Source organism: Leucoraja erinacea, chromosome 32, assembly GCF_028641065.1.
Source record: "Leucoraja erinacea ecotype New England chromosome 32, Leri_hhj_1, whole genome shotgun sequence".
In the NCBI taxonomy this organism is placed as follows: Eukaryota; Metazoa; Chordata; class Chondrichthyes; order Rajiformes; family Rajidae; genus Leucoraja; species Leucoraja erinaceus.
In genome coordinates, this window is record NC_073408.1 from 9,755,438 (window position 1) to 9,776,749 (window position 21,312).

At 40.0% G+C, this 21,312-nt stretch overlaps 1 protein-coding gene across 1 annotated transcript in view; it reads left to right on the forward strand.

Annotated features, from left to right (window-relative positions):
- Nucleotides 1-21,312, forward strand: part of LOC129712346 (centrosomal protein of 164 kDa-like) — a 131,872-nt gene that overhangs the window by 65,095 nt on the left and 45,465 nt on the right. Inside the window, 1 exon segment of the mRNA XM_055660699.1 lies at nucleotides 7,116-7,187. Within this exon segment, the coding sequence (XP_055516674.1) occupies nucleotides 7,116-7,187 (72 nt within the window).

Genomic DNA, 21,312 nt, shown 5'->3' on the forward strand with positions numbered 1-21,312 from the left:
CCACAGACTCACAACTCTCTGTGAGGAAAAAGTGTTTCCTCGTCTCTGTTCTAAATGGCTTACTCCTTATTCTTAAACTGTGGCCCCTGGTTCTGGACTCCCCCAACATCGGGAACATGTTTCCTGCCTCTAGCGTGTCCAAACCCGTAACAATCTTATATGTTTAATTGAGATATCCTCTCATCCTTCGAAACTCCAGAGTGTAAAAGCCCAGCCGCTCCATTCTCTCAGCATATGACAATCCCGCCATCCCGGGAATTAACCTTGTAAACCTACGCTGCACTCCCTCAATAGCAAGAATGACTTTCCTCAAATTAGGGGACCAAAACGGCACACAATACTCCAGGTGTGGTCTCACTAGGGCTCTGTACAACTGCAGAATGCCAAAAGAACTAAACTGATAATGGGAAGACTGAGGCCAAAAATGTTTCCCTTGTCATAATCATTTACACCTTTATGTGAAAATAGCTTTACAGTCTATCCATATCCATCATAAATATTAAAATAAAAATATTAATATAAAATGTATTTCATGAAATAATATAACTATTGTTACCATATTTAGATCATTGTTCCAAATCCATATGTTGTTACTTCCATGTTAAAATGATCTACTCTGGTGAAGACTATATGTCATTTCATTTCGAGAACAAAAATGGCAACAGTTTATGTTCTCTGCTGTGGGATGGCACCGGTATCTCATTTAAGAGTGCAGGATGCATTTCCATGAACGAGAGTGCTGAAAGAATAGGTGCTCAAAGGGTTCATCACAGCATTATGCTACAGTGCATAATAGAGATACGTTACTGGCAGTTGTCACTGTGTATTGGAAACTGGCAAGAACTTCTGCCCTCCCCGTTGCTGCACACAGACATGTCGGGAATTTGGCATGAACCTAACAATGAATCACAGTACTTTGTGTAGACACTGCCTGTGTGGGCTGCCGCCGAGTGAGCCAGGGTGAACGAGTGGGCCACGGTGAGCCGTGTGGCTGTTCACTACTATGATGTAGGGTTCAGTGCTGCTTCTAGCTGGCAAGGTGACTGCAGCCCATTGCTGGGGATTAGGCAGCACATGTCCCCAGATGCAAGGTTGGTTGCAGTATTAGGGGGGCAGTGTTAGCTGTGAGGTGGATGCTAGGAGGCTGCAAGGTGACTTGGATAGGCTGGGTGAGTGTGCAAATGCATGGCAGATGCAGTATAATGTAGATAAATGTGAGGTTATCCACTTTGGTGGCAAAAACAGGAAAGTAGACTATTATCTGAATGGTGGCCGATTAGGAAAAGGGGAGATGCAACGAGACCTGGGTGGCATGGTACACCAGTCATTGAAAGTAGGCATGCAGGTGCAGCAGGCAGTGAAGAAAGCGAATGGTATGTTAGCATTCATAGCAAAAGGATTTGAGTATAGGAGCAGGGAGGTTCTACTGCAGTTGTACAGGATCTTGGTGAGACTACACCTGGAGTATTGCGTACAGTTTTGGTCTCCTAATCTGAGGAAAGACATTCTTGCCATAGCGGGAGTACAGAGAAGGTTCACCAGACTGATTCCTGGGATGTCAGGACTTTCATATGAAGAAAGACTGGATAGACTCGGCTTGTACTCGCTAGAATTTAGAAGATTGAGGGGGGATCTTATAGAAACTTACAAAATTCTTAAGGGATAGGACAGGCTAGATGCAGGAAGATTGTTCCCGATGTTGGGGAAGTCCAGAACAAGGGTCACAGTTTAAGGATAAGGGGGAAATCTTTTAGGACCGAGATGAGAAAAACATTTTTCACACAGAGTGGTGAATCTCTGGAATTCTCTGCCACAGAAGGTAGTTGAGGCCAGTTCATTGGCTATATTTAAGAGGGAGTTAGATGTGGCCCTTGTGGCTAAAGGGATCAGGGGGTATGGAGAGAAGGCAGGTACAGGATACTGAGTTGGATGATCAGCCATGAGCATATTGACTGGCAGTGCAGGCTCGAAGGGCCGAATGGCCTACTCCTGCACCTATTTTCTATGTTTCTATTAGTTGGTTAATACAATAACCTCCATGGAGGTGAAATCGGAAATTCTGTTTTTGTGAATCTAAAAGAAGAGAAACAAATAGTCTATCAAATTGCAGCAACCTGACGATTACTGCTAACCTTTTCATTGCCATAAATTGCCATGTTAATCAATTTGTACATTAATAGCAGCAGGGGTTGTTCACATGCAATTATTAATTTCGACATGTTGTAGCCCTTCCAGTAAAATGTCAGCATATTCAAGGAAACTAAATCAGTGGCAAAAAAATACAGCCCCCCCCCCCCACTACCCCGTTAATCAGCAGGTTTAATATGTTAATGCGCAGGGTTCAGTGGCTTATATTTTAGAGGAATTGTTTTTGTGATTATGATTCATGAATGTCAATTTGGTTATTTTGATGGAGTACAGAGAAACAAAGGAAAAATTATTTGACTTGCAACCCACGATATTATTTGTACATTTATAAAAATACAATGACGGTGCAGAAATAGTGGTGTTGCGGAAGATTTAAAGGGAAAATTATATTTTTAGTTATTAAACTTTGACATTGGTGGAAATCAGATCATAAGGCATTGATTGTTATGCGATCTGTTTGAAATGTGGAGCTATTGTCTGAATATTAGACAAGATACATAAACAGGTCAGATATGATATCACCCTCTTTATTCATTAATGTGAGTCAGTTCAACTCCTTTGACAATAGCCAACAGCCATTTCGACCATCCATCATGAATCACCAATGTACATCAATTAATTATTGTATGTATTAGGGGATATTCCACATAGCTTTACAACCTGTGTAGCTTCATAAATTAGTAGTCTGCTTAAGTTAGCCTTTGTAGGATCTTATTTCAATCATTGACAAAGAGCCAGCAATTAGAAGAAAAAAAGAGAAACATTGGCAAGTAAATGTCAGCTACAATTGAGACCGTGGGCCAGATTTTGCTTCTACAGCCACCCCCCCCCCCCCCCCCCCCACCCCCACCCCCACCCCCCTCATCTCTGTTGCACGGCCACACTACTCCCCCCACCTCTATGCCTGCACTCGTTGTGATCCAGAAGGCCTGCCATGTGGACTTGTTGCATGCCAGAATCCAAGAACATGCTTTCAGATACAATCGCCTCGCCTCCTGAAATGAAAGGGGTGTCAAATTTAGAAGTGGGGTTCTTAAACAGAGGTCAACAATCCAATAGTTAGGAACTAAGTGTTGATAAATGAATGTTTATAAAGCACTCTTTAGAGACCTGTGTATCTTACTATGGAGAGGGTACAAAGTACAAGATGATTTCATGTAGTATGACGTACTCTAATACTGAAAAGGCTGAAAACTTTGCTAATCTGGGCTCAGGAACATAATGACCACCTGCATGTTACACTGAAGAATAATGAAATGATTTCTGGTTTGATCTGATAACATTTGGTGTACAGTATGACCTCCCTATATTTGTCATCCATAAGATCTACACTGAACAGGAATCAGCGAAAGCAGGTGAAGAAAGGAAAGATAGACATAAAAAGCTGGAGTAACTCAGCGGGCCAGACAGCATCTCTGGCGCTTTTTGTGTCCCACTGAATTACTCCAGCTTTTTGTGTCTATCTTCGGTTTAAACCAGCATCTGCAGTTCCTTCCAACACATGTGGAAAGAAAAGTTCAGATTGAAAAGAATTGGTCTGTTGATCTCAAAATATCATCCTACTATTGTTAGAATTCTAACTCGTGTCTTGAGAAAATTATGTGTGATTGTTTTAACTTCACCTGATCATGCAAACACTCCAATTCAGAGATGAGGAAATGCCATGTAGTCACTATTATGCATTAACTGGTCATAATTGTATTGCTGTCCAAGGAATCTTTTATGCACAAATTAATTGTTGTGGTTTGCTACATTATAGCAGTTTACATTATTTTATTGCTTGTGAAGCAGCAGAGAAACGCAAGGTAAAAAAGGTGCTTTATAAATGCAAGTCTTTTGGTTTACCCTTTATATTAATTGGGTTCCTTGGATTTTTTAAACTTGATCATGTCATTCAGAGTTTCTGCTCTTCACCGCTTCCCTGGTTTCCTTGGATACAAAGCATCCTGATCAGTTTAGAATAGTGCAATTTACCTGCTTGGTGTATCGTTTCTCAATCCAACATTATACATGCAGTGCAAATGTATTCCTATTCAAATTGAAATTGTATTTTTTAATTGTTTTAACTAATTAGTTTGTCAAGAATTCCAGCCAAGTAACCACTACTCACAGCTGACAGCACCATTTGTCTTCATTATATTTGTTTTACAAGCTTTTGAAGTACAGTAATGCTGAGCTTCTAATAAAAATTTCTGGAAATCAATTGCATTCAGATTTAATTAGTCTGCCGTCACCATTCCTGTCAGTTAATTAGTTCAGTGCCTTTTTGAAAAAAAAAAGTAGTTTAAAGAAGATTAATATTTGTTCTCCAAAGGGCAATTCATTCTTATTGTCTGTTCTTCACAAAATACATCAATATTCCTAGCATTTGTCAGATATTTACCTTGCTGGTCACTGAACCTACTTTGGAATTTCATGTTTTATTCTTCACGCGTCAAATATTTTGGAGAATAGTTTATGAGCCTAACTATTCAAATGAAAGAAAATGTACGTTTTCTCAATAAAGTTGGCAACGTTAATATATTTGGACGTTTATTTTGATGTTAAATGTTGCTCAATTTAGCTACCAATTTCCAAATGTGTCAATCATCTCCCCACACTTCATTTAGAAAATGCTGTGAGCATTTTAATATATATATCTTTACTTTGTGGCTTTAGTCACCCTCTGGACAAATGGGAAAATATTGAGTTTGGATAACTGATGAGTTCTGGATCATATGAAGGCAGAAGGGATTAGTTTGATTTGGCTTTCTGTTCTGCACAGACACCATTGGCCAAAGGGCTTTTTTCCCCATGTTGCACTGTTCTGATTTCTCACAGCATCAACTCTATCCCACCCAAGTATAGAAACAAGGAACTGCAGATGCTGGTTAATACACAAAGGACACAAAGTGCTGGAGTAACTCAGCTGGTCAGGCAGCATCTCTGGAGAACGTGCATAGGTGATGTTGCGGATTTGGTCTGAAGAAGGGTCTCTGCCTGAATCATCATCTATCCGTGTTCTCTAGAGATGCTGAACTGCTGGAGTTACTGCACCATTTGTGTCCCCACTAAGCATGATGCTTTTTCACACACCACTTTCCAAATTGTGGCCATATGAAGGACAATCGACAATGCTATTCCAATTGCCAAATACCAGGGAAAGATGATGTCAATGCTTAAATCTGGCATTATAGCCTGGTCTAATCTAAATGTGATATCTTTACCAATGTATTGTTAGGTGTACAGCAGTACATCTGGCATTGTGTAAGCTGTTCCAAGCAAGTTGTTGGCAAAGATATAATTAGGCAGCAGACAGCAAATACCATCTGTGACCTATCCAAAAAGATGTTCTGGCCAATATTTTTGAAACTCTCCTCTCGATGGTTTTGTTAGGTGTTCATAAAAAATCTCATAATTTCACATTTTCATCCCATTATCTTGCAAAGTCTGCAGAATGTTTCTTTGGCATCATCACAACTAATGGTCAATGGAGACACATGCAGAGAGGCATAATACGATTCAATCCAATGGGAAGACAGAAAACAAACATGGTTATTTGTTTAAAAAATTTGCAGTCACTATCCATGTACAAGGCCCTTTATAGTTGTTCACTCGTGCATGCTATTCCATGTTTACAGTTGAAATTAAATATCATCTTTTGTCTAATTCCAAAGAAAATATGTTATTCATACTCAAACATTCCTTGATATTAGAATATGTTACAATGGAGAAACTATTTCCTAAATATTATTGTATGTTGGATATATTTTTTTTTCCACAGCAAAATTCCAATGTATGAAACCGCTGAGGGACTTTCCCTCCTAATCAGGAACAATGTTATGTTAATTGGGGGAGGCTTGGGTGAACTGATCCATCAGTGGTAGGTTTCAACCCTAAGACATGGGTCACTTAAATACCCATATCACACTTGTATCACCCTTTAACAAAAGAAGGCAGCACCACTGAGATGAGCAGTTGCCGTGTAGTTTTACTCACTTCCCCAGTTAAAGACAACTGCCCTCGAAACACTAGTGTTGAGGAGATGAGTTGCTAAATAAGTGAGCCGATACTAAAAAAAGACTTGCATTTATATTACGTCTATTAAACATTTCAGAACTCCAATAACAGCACGATTCTTTTGAACTCCAAAATCAGTTCAATTCCAGGATTCACGTTACTCATGTCAAAAGTAGGCAAACTGTAGTACAAAAATCTTAATTGATTTGATTCACTAATGCTGATTAAAGGAGAACTATTATCAGATCTCTGCTTGGCTGTGGAACCAGCAATAGGTTGTCATCCAAAAGAACGATCAGCATGTCCTCGTTACCACCCTTTTGATTAATATCACCTTGCATTACCGCACCTTGCATCAAATTCTAGTGTGGCGTGTGAAAAGCACACTCGTGTGAGTGAGATGAGCCAACTCACATTCGCAGAAAATGAACGTGTTTTGACCTGTCCACTATCGTGTGCTTTAGGAAAGGCCGTGCCTTGTGAACGTAGTATATTTGGTTGGAAATGTTCTCAAATTTGGGCAGTTCTAGATTGACAACATCTTAATATGTCAAAAAAAGACATCAACCAATTGGACACTTTGTAGAGGTGGCGAAAGATAAGGGGGGTGGAGGGAAAGCTTACCTTATTTTGGTTCATCGTTAATGTGGAAAATTACTAGGATGAGAAACTGGTCACTAAGTTCCATTCATTTCCACGGGACAATTTAAAATTTCTTCCAAGATCCAGCATGTCATTAGGTTAGAAAAATTGAAAAGGATTTGGTTCTTGCTTTGCAATGAAGTAGGGGAAGCATTTTTGGAAAAAAAAGTGGGTGCTTTATCTTTCCCTTCCACTTTAATGGATCTCTTAACTTAGACTGGATAAATCAAGCTGTTAATTTGCCTCCGATTATGCAACAATGCAACAGTAAATAACATGTTTATCAGACACATTTTAAAACTACATTAACTACAATTTGTCCACAGGACTCTGAACCCAGCCAACAACTTAAAGATCTGCGGGCTTCTGAAGAATCGGATGAAATCGATAACAATTTTGTGAGTACTTTATAAGCATTGTATTTCTACCTAAAAGCTAATTTTATTGCTCAGAGGGGCAGGAGACAGACAGTCCCTATAATTCTTTAAGCTAATATAAATTAGACACTTGGTCATCCTATCGGCAGTTTACAAACAGTAACGTTGTGGCACTGGTTACAAAATCAAACCGATTCTGTGATGGGTATTTTTTTTTAAATAGAGTTGTCCTTTGATTTATATAATTTGTTCTCCTCCAAAAAATATTATTCAGTAACTGAATTACCCTGAAAATAACGTAATTGATTATTTTGTAGCTGATAGGAGATGCCTTTATTTAACTAAAAGATCGGTTCTGCCAAGCCAGCACAATGTTGGCACATGCAGGATGACTAGATAACTTATGAGAGGGTTGTGGCTATTATATCCAAAGCTGACCAGCAGTGAAACACAAGGCAGTAATATAAATTGAATCGAGATGTTCTTATAGTTTAATAAATCATACGTTTGCTGCTCAAATGGTTTATAGCTGTGTCAAAGCCTGAATACAGTGACAACCTGCTGTTTGTCAAATTAAATTTCTCTACTATAGATTTTGTTTGAGTTTTATTTAATAAAATTTGTGATAAATTAATCAATGGGATCCATGTTTTAGAAAGCCATTTCTCAAATTATTGGTAAATAGGAGTAGCTTGATTTCTAATTGGCATATTTCACCAGATAATTCCTGCAAGTTGAGGTTAAAGGTTTAGAGTCACATGGTGAATAACAGAGTATTACGTTTGCCTTTAAGGCACGCAATAGAAATGGAGCATTAAGCGAGGTGCAAATCTTGAACTTCTTTAGAAGACAGGATAGCAGAGCCAAATTGCAATAGGCCCTCGTATCCCCAGCAGAAGTTTGACAATAGAACATATAATGGTACAGTACAGAATCTGGCTCTTCGGCCCATCATGTCTGTGCTGAACATGAGGCCAAGATAAAACTAATGTCACAGGCCTATGCATACCGGTCCAATCCCTGCACATCTTGTCCCTATCCAAAAGCCCAACCATAAACCATTGTCCTGTATTCACATTCCTATTCCCTTTTCAGTGACTGTTTATACAGATGAATATAGTTAGGTTTGGGTAGAATTAAGCAAGCCATTCTATTGTAGAGTATCTTCTTGGCACTTATTTGCCTCAGAAACAAAAAATCCTCATTTGATAAACTGATGGGGGCAAACAACGAATCAGAAACATTGTTATGTTAGGAGGGAAGACAGTCAAACCCGCTCGTTCTATAAAAGAAACAAGGATGGCTTTCTGCTCCATTTTCCTTAGTTTGGAACTTTCCTTATAATTTAATTGCAAATCTACAGGAAAGAGTGTTTGAGCATGTTTTATTTAAATTGTTGACTACGACATTCTACAGAGACTCGTTTCAAAAGATTAAGTAGCCTTGCAGCTGTGCTCTATTTAAATATACAAAACCAACAGATTGATCCCTCAGCCTGCTTCAGATAAGCTTTTTTGAATATCTTAATATCCTGGCCTGATTTCACTGCAGTCCAGATTTCATGTATACTAAAATGTCGGGCCCTGGTATATAATTAAATCTATTTAAAATGCGGAAGGTGTAGGCGCATGGAGGAGAAGAAGAGTTAAGCCCCCTTTAACATCTGCTCAGCTCTGCAGGAAGTGACATCGCCACCTGCCAGTGGGAACAGGGCACTCAACATCACAGTTGATGGGAATGCATAAAAATATTTGTAAATACTAATGAGCCCTCTGTCAGGCTTCATAGAGAGCAATGTGGTCAACTCGTGAAGCTTCTTTATATGTATAGGAAGGAACTGCAGATGCCGGTTTAAACCAAAGATAGACATAAAAAGCTGGAGTCACCCAGTGGCTCATTTAGCATCTCAGGAGCGAAGGAAGGTTCTGAAGAAGGGTCTCAACCTGCTACGTCACCTTCAGTTATACTCTGACCGGCTGAGTTACTCCAGCGTTTTTTTTCTATCTTTGAAGCTTCTTACTACTTCCTTCCGGTTTTCAAATGCACATTTTTTGTGAAGTTTGAGAATAATTTTTAAGGCATGCTAAATTTCATAATTTAGATTGAACTCTTCATAAAGAATGAATCATAAGAACTCTTTAAAGGAAGAGCAGATTATACACTGTGGATAAAAACATTTAAAGTGTTGGAATACATTGGGTCACAGAGTCACACAATGTAGAAACAAGTCTTGCTGCCCAACCTGGCCACTCCAACCAGCATGCCGCATCTACACTAGTCCCACCTGTCTGCATTTGGCTTATATCCTCCAAACCTATCCTATCCATGTATGTGTCCACATATTTTGTAAATGTAATAGTACCTGCCTCAGGTACCTCCTGCGGCAGCTTGTTCCATATACCCACTACCCTTGGTGTTAAAAAAAAAGTTACCTCACAGGTTCCTATTAAATCTTTGTCCCCTCAGACCTCAAACTCAAACTTATGTCCTTTGGTTCTTGGTTCCCCTACTTTGGGTAAAATACTCAGTGCATTTACTCTATCTATTCCTCTCATGATCTTGTGCACTTCTGTAAGATAACACCCTCATCCTGCTGTGCTCTTAACTGTACAGGCATCTTACATTTCCCTTTAAGCAACGTTATTGCATTGAATAAATGTCTGCATGATCACATGTTGCATTTCCACAGAACAAGCTCCCACTTGTTGGATGATCAGCCATGATCATATTGAATGGCGGTGCAGGCTCGAAGGGCCGAATGGCCTACTTCTGCACCTAATTTCTATGTTTCTATGTTTGTCCATGTACAATTGGGGAAAGATGTCGAGTTGCAAATGAGTTGCCTGTCCCTCAAAAGAGAGAAAAATACTCATGAGGCTTGCAAACCCCGGCATGGTGTCTTTGAGTTTCCGTTAATAGTTAAAATATCTTGTGCCTATCCTATTAGGCTAAATATGGAAGTCAGAAAATAAGGGAATGGAGATCACAGCAAATGTTCTACTTGTGTGTAAGAAAGAACTGCCGAAGCTGGTTTAAATCTAAGGTAGACGCAAAATGTTGGAGTAACTCAGAGGGACAGGCAGCATCTCTGGAGAGGAGGAATGGGTGACATTTCGGGTCGAGGCCCTTCTTCAGACCTTTGTTCTACTTATCCGTTTACGGTACAGTACCACAATTCAATTTGAATCTGATATAATACCACATTTCAGTTTGGCTTCAGTAATCATTGGGAGCAACAACTAGCATTTCCCAGACAATAATTCCAATTCCAGATTCTGAATTATGCACAAATGTTTGAAGATGTTCTGAGATAGATGGGAAGTAGAATGCAGCATTGTAGTTGGTACAAGCAGATCAGGTTTCAAATGTAACAGGTCTCTGAGCATTGTCGATAAAACATTTGTATTTTGCCTTTTCATGTTTTAGTGCCTTTAAAGTAGTTCTCTTATATTTCCTGGTATTGAAAATGCTGTTGCTATTGAACACCAGCAAATTGCAAATATAGTTAATACAATTCAGATCATTAAGCTCTTCAGCAACAGGAATGGACAATCCATTTTGCACAACATTCTGGGTTTTGGTATTATGTGTGTTACTCCTCGGTAAACCATTTCTCATTAGGAATTACAGGTTTTGGATTAGCGCCTCTATTAATAGCCATCGGATTTCTTAAAGAAGGGCAAGCACCCGAATGCTAATTTTATTCAAAATCCCTGTTGAGATTAGGTTGTCAGTATTACATTTTCCTGATTACTGGATTGTCCTGCTGGTATAAATCAATGAAATAAGTAGCTACAACTGATATAGTTCATGCATTTATGTAGCACACCAGCCACTAGATTATTTGAAAGAATAACCAAAGTTATTTTGAACGTAAGTATGCCAAGCAATTAACATTCACCATGGTACACAAAAATGCTGGAGAAACTCAGTGGGTGCAGCAGCATCTATGGAGCGAAGGAAATAGGCAACGTTTCGGGCCGAAACCCTTCTTCAGACATTCACCAAAGTCCACAAACAACAATAAGGGGGATAGCCAGAAAATTTATTTGGTTGTTTTTAGTTGGGGGTGAATTTTTTCATAGAAACATAGAAAGTAGGTGCGAGAGTAGACCACCTGCTGTTCTTCAGATGTTGCTATTGTCTTCTCTACCTCTATGTTCATTGACAGGTGGAGTCCTTGTTTTGTGTGCTATTTAAATGAGAGAATCACTGACAATGCAGCACTCCTTCTGTGGTTGCTCATTGTTAGATCACATTGCAAGACATGAATGCCAAGATATTTCTTGAGCCCATCTATTTTAGTCTTAAATAATTGGAAGCTCCCTGGGGGTGAATTCCATAAATTAAACCCTCTGGGTGAAGAAGTTCTTCCTCAAGTTTTAAAAGAGCCCCCCCTTATTCTGCAACTATGTCCCCTAGTTCTAGTTTCCCCGATCATTGGGAACATCCTCGGTGCATCCACCCGATCAAGGCCCCTCACGATCTTATATGTTTCAATGAGATGCCTCTCATCCTTCTAAACTCCAAAGAGTAGAGTTCCACAAATTCTAACGTCAAAGCATTTTTGATTTGGTAATTGCCCCTCAAACTAAACGTTTAAGTATAGAAAGTCATTGTAGCCAAATGTGGTCTCACATACTGTGACCAGCTGCAGCAAGAGTGAATCTCCCACTAGTGCCAACAAACATTGTCCTAATTGCTTGCTGCACCTTCTATCAGTGGGATTTTAATACCCCTAGATCCCTTTGCGTTGCATTATAAAACGCAGCTCCTCTTTCATTTGAAAATAATTGCCCTATCATTTTTTTTCCCAAAGTGAATGACTTAACATTTATTAGTATTAAAATGCCAAGTTGTTGCCCACTCACCTACCTATATCCTTTTGCAGACTCTTCCTATCCTCCTCATCCCCTACTTTTCCTCCCATTTTTGTATCGTCCGCAAATTTTGATATAGTCCACTTTTTCCCTCCTCCAAATCATTTATATAAATTGTGAACAATGGGTCCCAGACGACCCTTGCGGCCCCGCTAGTTACGGTTGCCATCCCGAGTGAACCATTTATTTGCTTCCTATTTGTATCCTCTACCCATGCTAATATATTACCCCCAATCCCATAATTTTTAATTTTTAGCAATAGTCTCTTATGTGGACCTTGTCAAAAGCCTTTTGGAAGTCCACCACATGCACCGGTTCCCCTTTATCCACCCGGGTTGTTACTTCCTCAAAGAATTCGAGCAGATTCGTTAAACAGGACTTCCCCTTCACCAAACCATGCTGGTTCTGTCCGATGAAGTCATGTTTATCCAAGTGCCCCGTTAGTGTTTCTTTAATAATTGTCTCTAACATTTTACCCACCACCGATGTTAGACTAACCGGTCTATAGTTACCCGCCTTCTGTTTACTTCCTTTTTTAAATATAGGTGTTACATTGGCCATTTTCCACATCCACTGGGACCGTTCCTGCCTCCAGGGAGTTTTGGGAAAATTATCACCAATGCATCCACAATCCCCACCGCTATCTCCCTATGGATGTAATCCATCAGGCCCAGGGGATTTATCCTCCTCAGTCTCATTAATTTCCCTAAAACCTCCTTGGTGATCTTAATAATTTGCTCCTCATTCCTCACACCCCCTGTTTATCCAGCGTTGGATATTTTTTTGTGTCTTCTATGGTGAAGACTGATACAAAATACTCGTTTAATGCCTTTGCCATTTCCATGTTCCCCACCAACAACTCTCCAGTCTCACCCTCCAATGGACCAACGTTCACCTTAGCCACCCTTTTTCTTTTTATATAGCTATAAAAACTCTTACTATTAGTTTTTATGTTGTTCGCTAAATTCCTTTCATAGTCTATTTTCCCCGTCTTAATTAATCTCTTAGTTATTTTTTGCTGACCTTTAAATGCTTCCCAATCCTCTACCCTCCCACTATCTCTGGCTACCTTATATGCCCTTGCCTTCAGCCGAATACTATCCTTTATAGTTTTTCTTCATTAAGCAAGCTCCCCTGCTGTTCTTCAGATGTTGCTATTGTCTTCTCTACCTCTATGTTCATTGACAGGTGGAGTCCTTGTTTTGTGTGCTATTTAAACGAGAGAATCACTGACAATGCAGCACTCCTTCTGTGGTTGCTCATTGTTAGATCACATTGCAAGACATGAATGCCGAGATATTTCTTGAGCCCGCGATCTTATAAATCGGAAGGAAGGGTGAGAAATGGTAATAATAATGCAACACTACTTTTCCTGCCTTCTGATCGGAACAAATTCTAACGTTAAAGCATTTTGAGTTGGTAATTCCCCTCAAACTAAATGTTGATTTAGAAAGTCATTATAGCACACTGTACATTCTGGACCGGCAAGAAGTGAATCTCACACTTGTGTAACAAACATTGTAGCTCGAGGCCCTTCTATCAAGGGATTTTTGCTATGAGTCTTGTGTAATTTATGGATATAAAATATCCAAGCATTAACTTTGATTTGGAATAAATGTCCACTCTACACCAGGAAATCTAATTATGTAAAATACCACCGAGGTTGCAAAAATGCTAGCCATAGTGATTTTTCAGTATTTTAAAATTGCCACTATATGAGATATGATGATGCTGAAGCTGTTGGCCCAAAAGCATACTGCAGTGTTTGTTATAGTAGTCCAATCTCTCTTTTTAATGTTGCTTTCCCTTCACCTGCCGTGCAGTTAACGTTATCTGACAATCATTTGAGAACCATTATAGAGCAGTTTGCCATTTTTTTACAGCACTTATACATTTTTTTGCTGTTCAAGGTTCAAAAGACATTTGAAGTTTATGGGCCAATTGGCTCCCCTATTATCCTCCTGCAGTCATTAGAAACAAAATTGTTCATGTCTCTATGTTTGAGTAGAGATGGCCTGAAGAAACAAAGATAATTTCTCACAAAGCAGAAGGCCGCAAAACTCCCTTTGTTCCCCAACTGACTATCATCTTTAATACCGAGATTGTGCGACTGTGATTGTATTTTTAAAGCTTCCATACAGAAATTACTTAATTTGTACTAAAATACCTACTGGTATGGTGCCCCAGTTTAAAAAAATTAATATCTAAAAATGTCAATTCGGAATTAACAGATCTACATCTTTTTGCATTTGGAACAATATTTGACATTCTACGGAGATTTAATTACAAAATCTAGGTTGATGCTTTGGTTGTGAGGGACAGTTTTGTTCAATGTCAGTGCTGTAAGATGGTAAACAACTGCTCTCTCCCGTCTCGAATAATGTAAAGTCTCTCATAACACTACGATGAGAAGATAATTCTCTTCAGCATTTGAAGATGTTATGACAGAAAATAAAATTGCGTAGGGTAGGCAGTAATATATTGGCTAGGTAGACACAAAATGCTGGAGTAACTCAGTGGGACAGGCAGCATCTCTGGAGAGAAGGAATGGGTTACGTTTCGGGTCGAGACCCTTCTTCAGACTCTGATTTTTTATATATATATATAGATATAGATATAGTTCCGGACAAAGATTTATTTATTTGCCTCTATACCATGATTTGAGATTTGTAATTGAAAAAAATCACATGTGGTTAAAGTGTACATTGTCAGATTAATAAAGGCTATTTTTATACATTTTGGTTTCAATCAATAAATACTGGAATAGATGGTAAAATTCAGCAGGTCTCACAACAAGTGGTTGTGCAAAGACCACAAAAAAATATTTCTCGTCCTTGTCTTTTCATTAGTTCTGATGGAGTATCCATTGAACTAAAAATCTGTATGGACAACCAGAAACACTAAATCTGTTTCGCAGTCAAAAATAATGGCTGACATATTAAGAATATCCAGCATTTTCTATTTCTATTGCACTAAAATTGATCGATAAAATATTTGGGGAAATGTAGAATGGAACACGAGACATCTACAATTCTGAAAGCGATGTTGGTGATTACTTTCTTCAAAATTGTATGGCAATTACCGAAAGTAATCACAGTAATTCACACACTGAAATCACCATTGATCTGCTTTAGTCCTTGTAAATTTCACTCTAGTGGTAATCCTGACATTTTAGGAGCCTCCTGGCTGTGAATTATGAATGTATTGTTGTATTGAGATTTTTCTAATGAGGTAAAATTGCTTCCAAGGGACAATAATGCATTTTGTGAAGTTCCTAATTTTTTGGTTTTCATTGAAACGTAAAGACCATTTTTAAGGAACAGAATGATGCCCATTAAACTATATTTAAATTGTTGACACAATGTCCCAGGAAATTTCAGACCAACCTATATTTGTATCAATGCGTCACATACATAGGCAGTGGGACATTCCACAGCGGTAGGAGTATTTTCTTAATCTCCACTGCAGGACCACAAAAGCCAGCATCTCATTTAGGGCTCACTTTTAAATTGTGCAAAGCTTGAAGCTACAACCAGCTCCCTCAAATAATCTCACCCATACAGATTAATAATCTGCCAACTGTAATTTTTGGTGATGCTTCATGGTTTGTATTTCAGAAGAAAAGTGATTGATGCATAATAGATGTTCTTGAGGCCAGTGGATTTTTTGTGCGGTGAGGTGGGATAAATTACCTTGGCTGCCACAGTTGGTTGCATTTTCTACCAAGCTTTGCTACGCATCTAAATGGGTACTGGCAAGACTGAGTGGAAAAGGTAAATGTTCAATAGAAAGAACCTCTTCAATTCTGACCGTCTATTTCAGATTCATTCCAAGGTACTTTGCGGCCAAACACTTTTGATGTCTTTGTTATATAATTGTTATATAAGCAGAACTAAGCTAAATTATGAACAATAATGTTCCACAAATACCAGTGATACAAGTAGCTAAATAAACTATCCTTGGAACCTTTGGTATGGGATATGATATCATATAATTCCCCTTCTTGTCTCCAGGTTATGTCATGACACATCTCATATCTACCTAGACAAGAAAATTGGTAGTTTCCCCACATACAAAGATGGGTTTATAAATTTGTCTGTCGGGAATGTTACAAAAGTGGTGGAATGTTTTGATCGAAGGTCGACGTCGATTCGGTGTGCTTACTGAAGGTCCTATTTCCTTGCTGTATCTTTTAATCAATCAATCAGATTCAGATTCAGATTCAGATTCAATTTTAATTGTCATTGTCAGTGTACAGTACAGAGACAACGAAATGCATTTAGCATCTCCCTTGAAGAGCGACATAGCAAACGATTTGAATAAAAAATAATAAGTGTCCGGGGGGGGGGGGGTGGTGATTGGCAGTCACCGAGGTACGTTGTTGAGTAGAGTGACAGCCGCCGGAAAGAAGCTGTTCCTCGACCTGCTGGTTCGGCAACGGAGAGACCTGTAGCGCCTCCCGGATGGTAGGAGGGTAAACAGTCCATGGTTGGGGTGAGAGCAGTCCTTGGCGATGCTGAGCGCCCTCCACAGACAGCCCTTGCTTTGGACAGACTCAATGGAGGGGAGCGTGGAACCGGTGATGCGTTGGGCAATTTTCACCACCCTCTGCAATGCCTTCCGGTCGGAGACAGAGCAGTTGCCATACCATACTGTGATGCAGTTGGTAAGGATGCTCTCGATGGTGCAGCGGTAGAAGTTCACCAGGATCTGAGGAGACAGATGGACCTTCTTCAGTCTCCTCAGGAAGAAGAGACGCTGATGAGCCTTCTTGATCAGAGTAGAGGTATTGTGGGTCCAAGAGAGGTCATCGGAGATGTTGACTCCCAGGAACCTGAAGCTAGAAACACGTTCCACCTCCTTCCCGGTAATGTGGATGGGGGTGTGCGTGCCGCCTCTGGACTTCCTGAAGTCTACAATGAGCTCCTTGGTCTTCTTGGAGTTAAGGGCCAGGTTGTTGTCAGCGCACCATGCTGCTAAGTGCTGGACCTCCTCCCTGTAGGCCAGCTCATCGTTGTTGCTGATGAGGCCAATCACCGTTGTATCATCTGCATACTTGATGATGGTGTTAGTACCATGTACAGGTGTGCAGTCATAGGTGAAGAGGGAGTAGAGGAGGGGGCTCAGCACACAGCCCTGAGGAACGCCGGTGTTCAGGGTGAGGGTTGAAGAGGTGTGCTTGTCTAACCTCACAGACTGGGGTCTGTAGGTTAGAAAGTCCAGTATCCAGTTGCAGAGGGAGGGGTCGATGCCCAGGTTACCGAGTTTGGTGATCAGTTTGGATGGAATAATGGTGTTGAATGCTGAGCTGTAATCGATGAACAGCATTCTTACGTAAGATGGGCTACCCTCTATTTAATGATGTTGTGTGGTCAAATAGTGCAGAAACATGCTCTTCGGCACACCATATCAATACTGACTATCACGTACCTATCTGCACTAATCCCATTTCCCTACACTAGCCTTTGGCCCTTAGCCTACAGTGCCTTGACAATTCAAGTGTGTAGGAGCAAAATGGAAAGGCCACGCACCTCCTGGTGCATAAGCACGAGTCTTAAATCGCCTGCTACTTTGAACACCAACTCTGCGTGTCCTTTCCATTCGTGCTGTAGCTTACCCAGATGCTTCTTCATTGTTCCAAGACTACCACCCTCCACTGTCTTCTCGGGCACTGTATTCCAAATGGCAACCACCCTCTGTGTGAAAACGTTTTTTTTTTTTTTTTTTTTAACTATCTATCCAACCCATATCTCCCATAATTCTGTATTTCAAGTTCCCCCCTTGGCCTCCTCTGCTTAAAGGGAAACCCGGTCTATCAAATCTTTCCTTGGGTCTGAGGTATTCCATCGCAAGCATTGTCTTGGTGAATTTCCGCTGCCACTCTCCAGTGCACCCACGTGCTTCCTCTGGTTTGGCGACCAGAACTGTACACAATATTCCAACTGTGCAGAAAATATTCTTGACATACCATGTTTTCAAAATCATAATTTCTCTTGGATGTTTTGTTTGGAGAACAATTGGAAGTGGGAATTTGTGACGTCTCGTGATTCATCTCATGGACACGGAGGCCATTTATTGTCCGGTCACTCCTTCCCTGGTTATTATCAGCTAAGTCTTTAATTATTCTCGGTACTTATATCAAAGGGCACATGTCTTGTAAATATTCCTTTGTAAATAGAACAGTTACTTATGGTTATGTCATCATTGATGTGCTTTCATTTTGAAAGAACCCTTGTAAAGCTGGTTATGTGATGGATGTTGTTCATATAAGGCTGCATCAGTATTAGCCTACCATGCCAACAATTGTGATTCTGTTCATAAAAATAATATTTCATCTTTTATGTCCTGGTGAGCAGCATTATTAGTTATCTTAATCAAAGATGTTTCCAATGCATAAGCATCAAATCATTTGAGAGTTGTAAAGTTGCTTTTGTGTAGTTGAGTTGCTTTGCATGGCCAGCCCTTGTGCTAATAATTGTGTCTGTGTCAGTTGTTTGCAAGTACAGCCTGACAGGATTCTTCTCAATTTATTTCATTCGAAACCGATAACATATGTTCAGTCTGTTGAAGGAATACAACATAAAATTTAGATAAAACTGCCAACATTGCAATCCATTTTCTAATAATGAAATGGGTTACAGCTGCTAGTTCTTCGTAATACTTTTAGAATAAGTTCTCAAATTTCCAGTGTGCAATTAATTTTTGATTAAATAGTGATTTACAGCAGTGCAGTAGTTGGAGCAAACAATTTTTTTTTGGGGGGGGGCGGATGAGTTCTGTATCATAGCTCACCTTCAGATATGCTTCAAGTGAAGTATTCCATCGCAGGCATTGTCTTGGTGAATCTTCTCTGCACCCTCTCCAGTGCACCAACGTGCTGCCTCTAGTCTGGCAACCAGAACTGCACACAATATTCCAATTGTGCAGACAGTTTAACGTGATGGTTAAACCCTTGTTTCTTACATTTTACTCCCAAAATCTTAATCTTGATCAACTTCCATCCTTCCACTTGCCGCAAATCTGGTGACTTGTTTCCTATAGAGTCACAGAGTCCTAGAGTCTGTAGCACAAAAACAGGCCCTTCAGCCCATCATGGGCGGCAAAGTGGCGCAGCGGTAGTTACTGCCTTTCAGCACCATAGACCCAGGTTTGATCCTGACTACGGAGGCTGAATCTACGGATTTTGTACGTTCTCCCTGTGACCACGTGCGTTTTCAGTGGGTGCTCCGGTTGCCTCCTGCACTCCAAAGATTTGTACAGATTTGTAGATTAGCTGGCTTGTGTAAATTTTAAATTGTCCCCAATGTCTAGGATGGTGGTAATATACGGGGTGATCATTGGTCGTTTCCACTCTGTCTCTAAAATCTAAAGTACAATCCATATCTATGCCAACCATCAAGTACGTGCAATTCTAGTTGCTTTATCTTCGCTGATCCCATTTACTGTTGTGCCTTGTCTGAGGATATATGAAATAAAAGCAGGCTAGAGGGGAACAATTTAAAGGAGACATGAGGGACAATCGTGTTTGCACAGGGGTGTTGGTATATTAAACGAGCTGCACAGAGAAAGCGGTAGAAATGGGTACAATTGTATTTATAAGGCAGGTGCATAGATCGGAAAAGTGCAGAGGGATACGGGCCAGTAGCAGACAAGTGCGACTAGCTCAGGCACACAAATTGGTCAGCATGGATGAGGTGGGCCGAAGGGCTTGTTTCCATGCTGAATTACTCGGTGAATCCATGGCAATGCTACCCTGCCATTCATCAGGATTATGACTAATCTTCTAGTCAGCAGCAATTTTCCAAAATGTCTTTTGATCTGTTCTTTTGATCCGTTTTGAACGTACACAGCAACTGAGCCTCCACTGCCCTCTGGGTTTAGAGAATTCCAAAGTTTCACCAGTCAAGAAACTTCTCCTCACAGCAGTCCCAAATAATCTACCCTTTGCCCACTAATCTTAGACTCCCCCGCCAGAGAAAACAACTTCCTTGCATTTGGCCTGTAAAGTCCTCTAAAGATTCATATTTCTCCGGGTGCTCCAGTTTCCTGCCACATCACGAAGACGTGCTGCTTTGTAGGTTTATTGGCTTCTGTAAATTGCCCCTAGTGTGTAGAATAGAGCTAGTGTACGGGTGATTGTAGGCTGGTGTAGACTCAGTGGACCGAAGGGCCTGTTTCCATGCTGTATCTCTAAACTAAACTGGAAATTGATATCACGAAGGGCACTGCCTTGCCTCCATTGCCCACACTTCCCTTTTGGTAATAATACAGTTCTATCTATTTGTGTATTAATAATTCTTTGTTTTTTTCAACTTTCTGAGCATCGTACGGTAGCTTGCTCTATTCATTATCTCCCTCTAACGACAGATGATTCAAGATCTCCCTGTAACAGATGTGAGGAACTGGTGTAAATTTATCTGTGTTGCTTGCCAGTGTAAAGCACATAATTCTCTTGTCACCAGAGACTGTTGTTTTATGCTTCCAATATATTTGTTTAGTTTATAAGCTGGTGCTCTTGGCAAAACAAATAATTTTGTCATGAGTGATATTAAGCAAGTGAAGTGGTTAATTTTATACTGCTGTAGCACTTTATTGCAGCATTGAAATATTAAATTTAACTCATTCTTGGATAAAAGTACCCAGGAGCCACAAAAGGGTAGCTCTCTGATGCTGATCGCTAACCTAAAAGCCATAAGTAATTAAGAAAGGAAAGATTTTGCTTTATTTGGTAATTTTGAAATATTTCTAAGCACTTTACAACCAGGTGGCGCAGATGATAAAGCTGCTGCCTCAGCACCGGAGACCCGGGTTCAATCCTCTGTCCATGTGGAGTTTGCATGTTCTCCATGTGACCACATTGCTTTCCTCTGGGTGCTCTGATTTCCTCCCACATCCTGAAGATGTGTAAGTTTGTTCCTTAATTAGTCTCTCTAAATTGCCTCTAATGAGTAGGGAAAGTGAGATAACAGAACTAGTGTGAATGTGTGATCAGTGGTCGGCGTAGAGTCAGTGGGCCAAAAGACCTGTTTCCATGCTGTTTCTCTAAACTAAACCAAAATATTAGTTGTGATGTATTTGTTGTTTTCCATGCCTCTGATGGTCAATTTGCAGACACATCTCAACAAATAACCAGGTAATCTGATTTATATATAATACTTAGGGTAAAATAATAAGCAGTACCAAGGAGAACACTCTACTTCTCCTCAGCCACCATCAAGAGACAATAGGTGTTTGGAGCCTCCAAAAAATGCTCTTTTTACTCTATA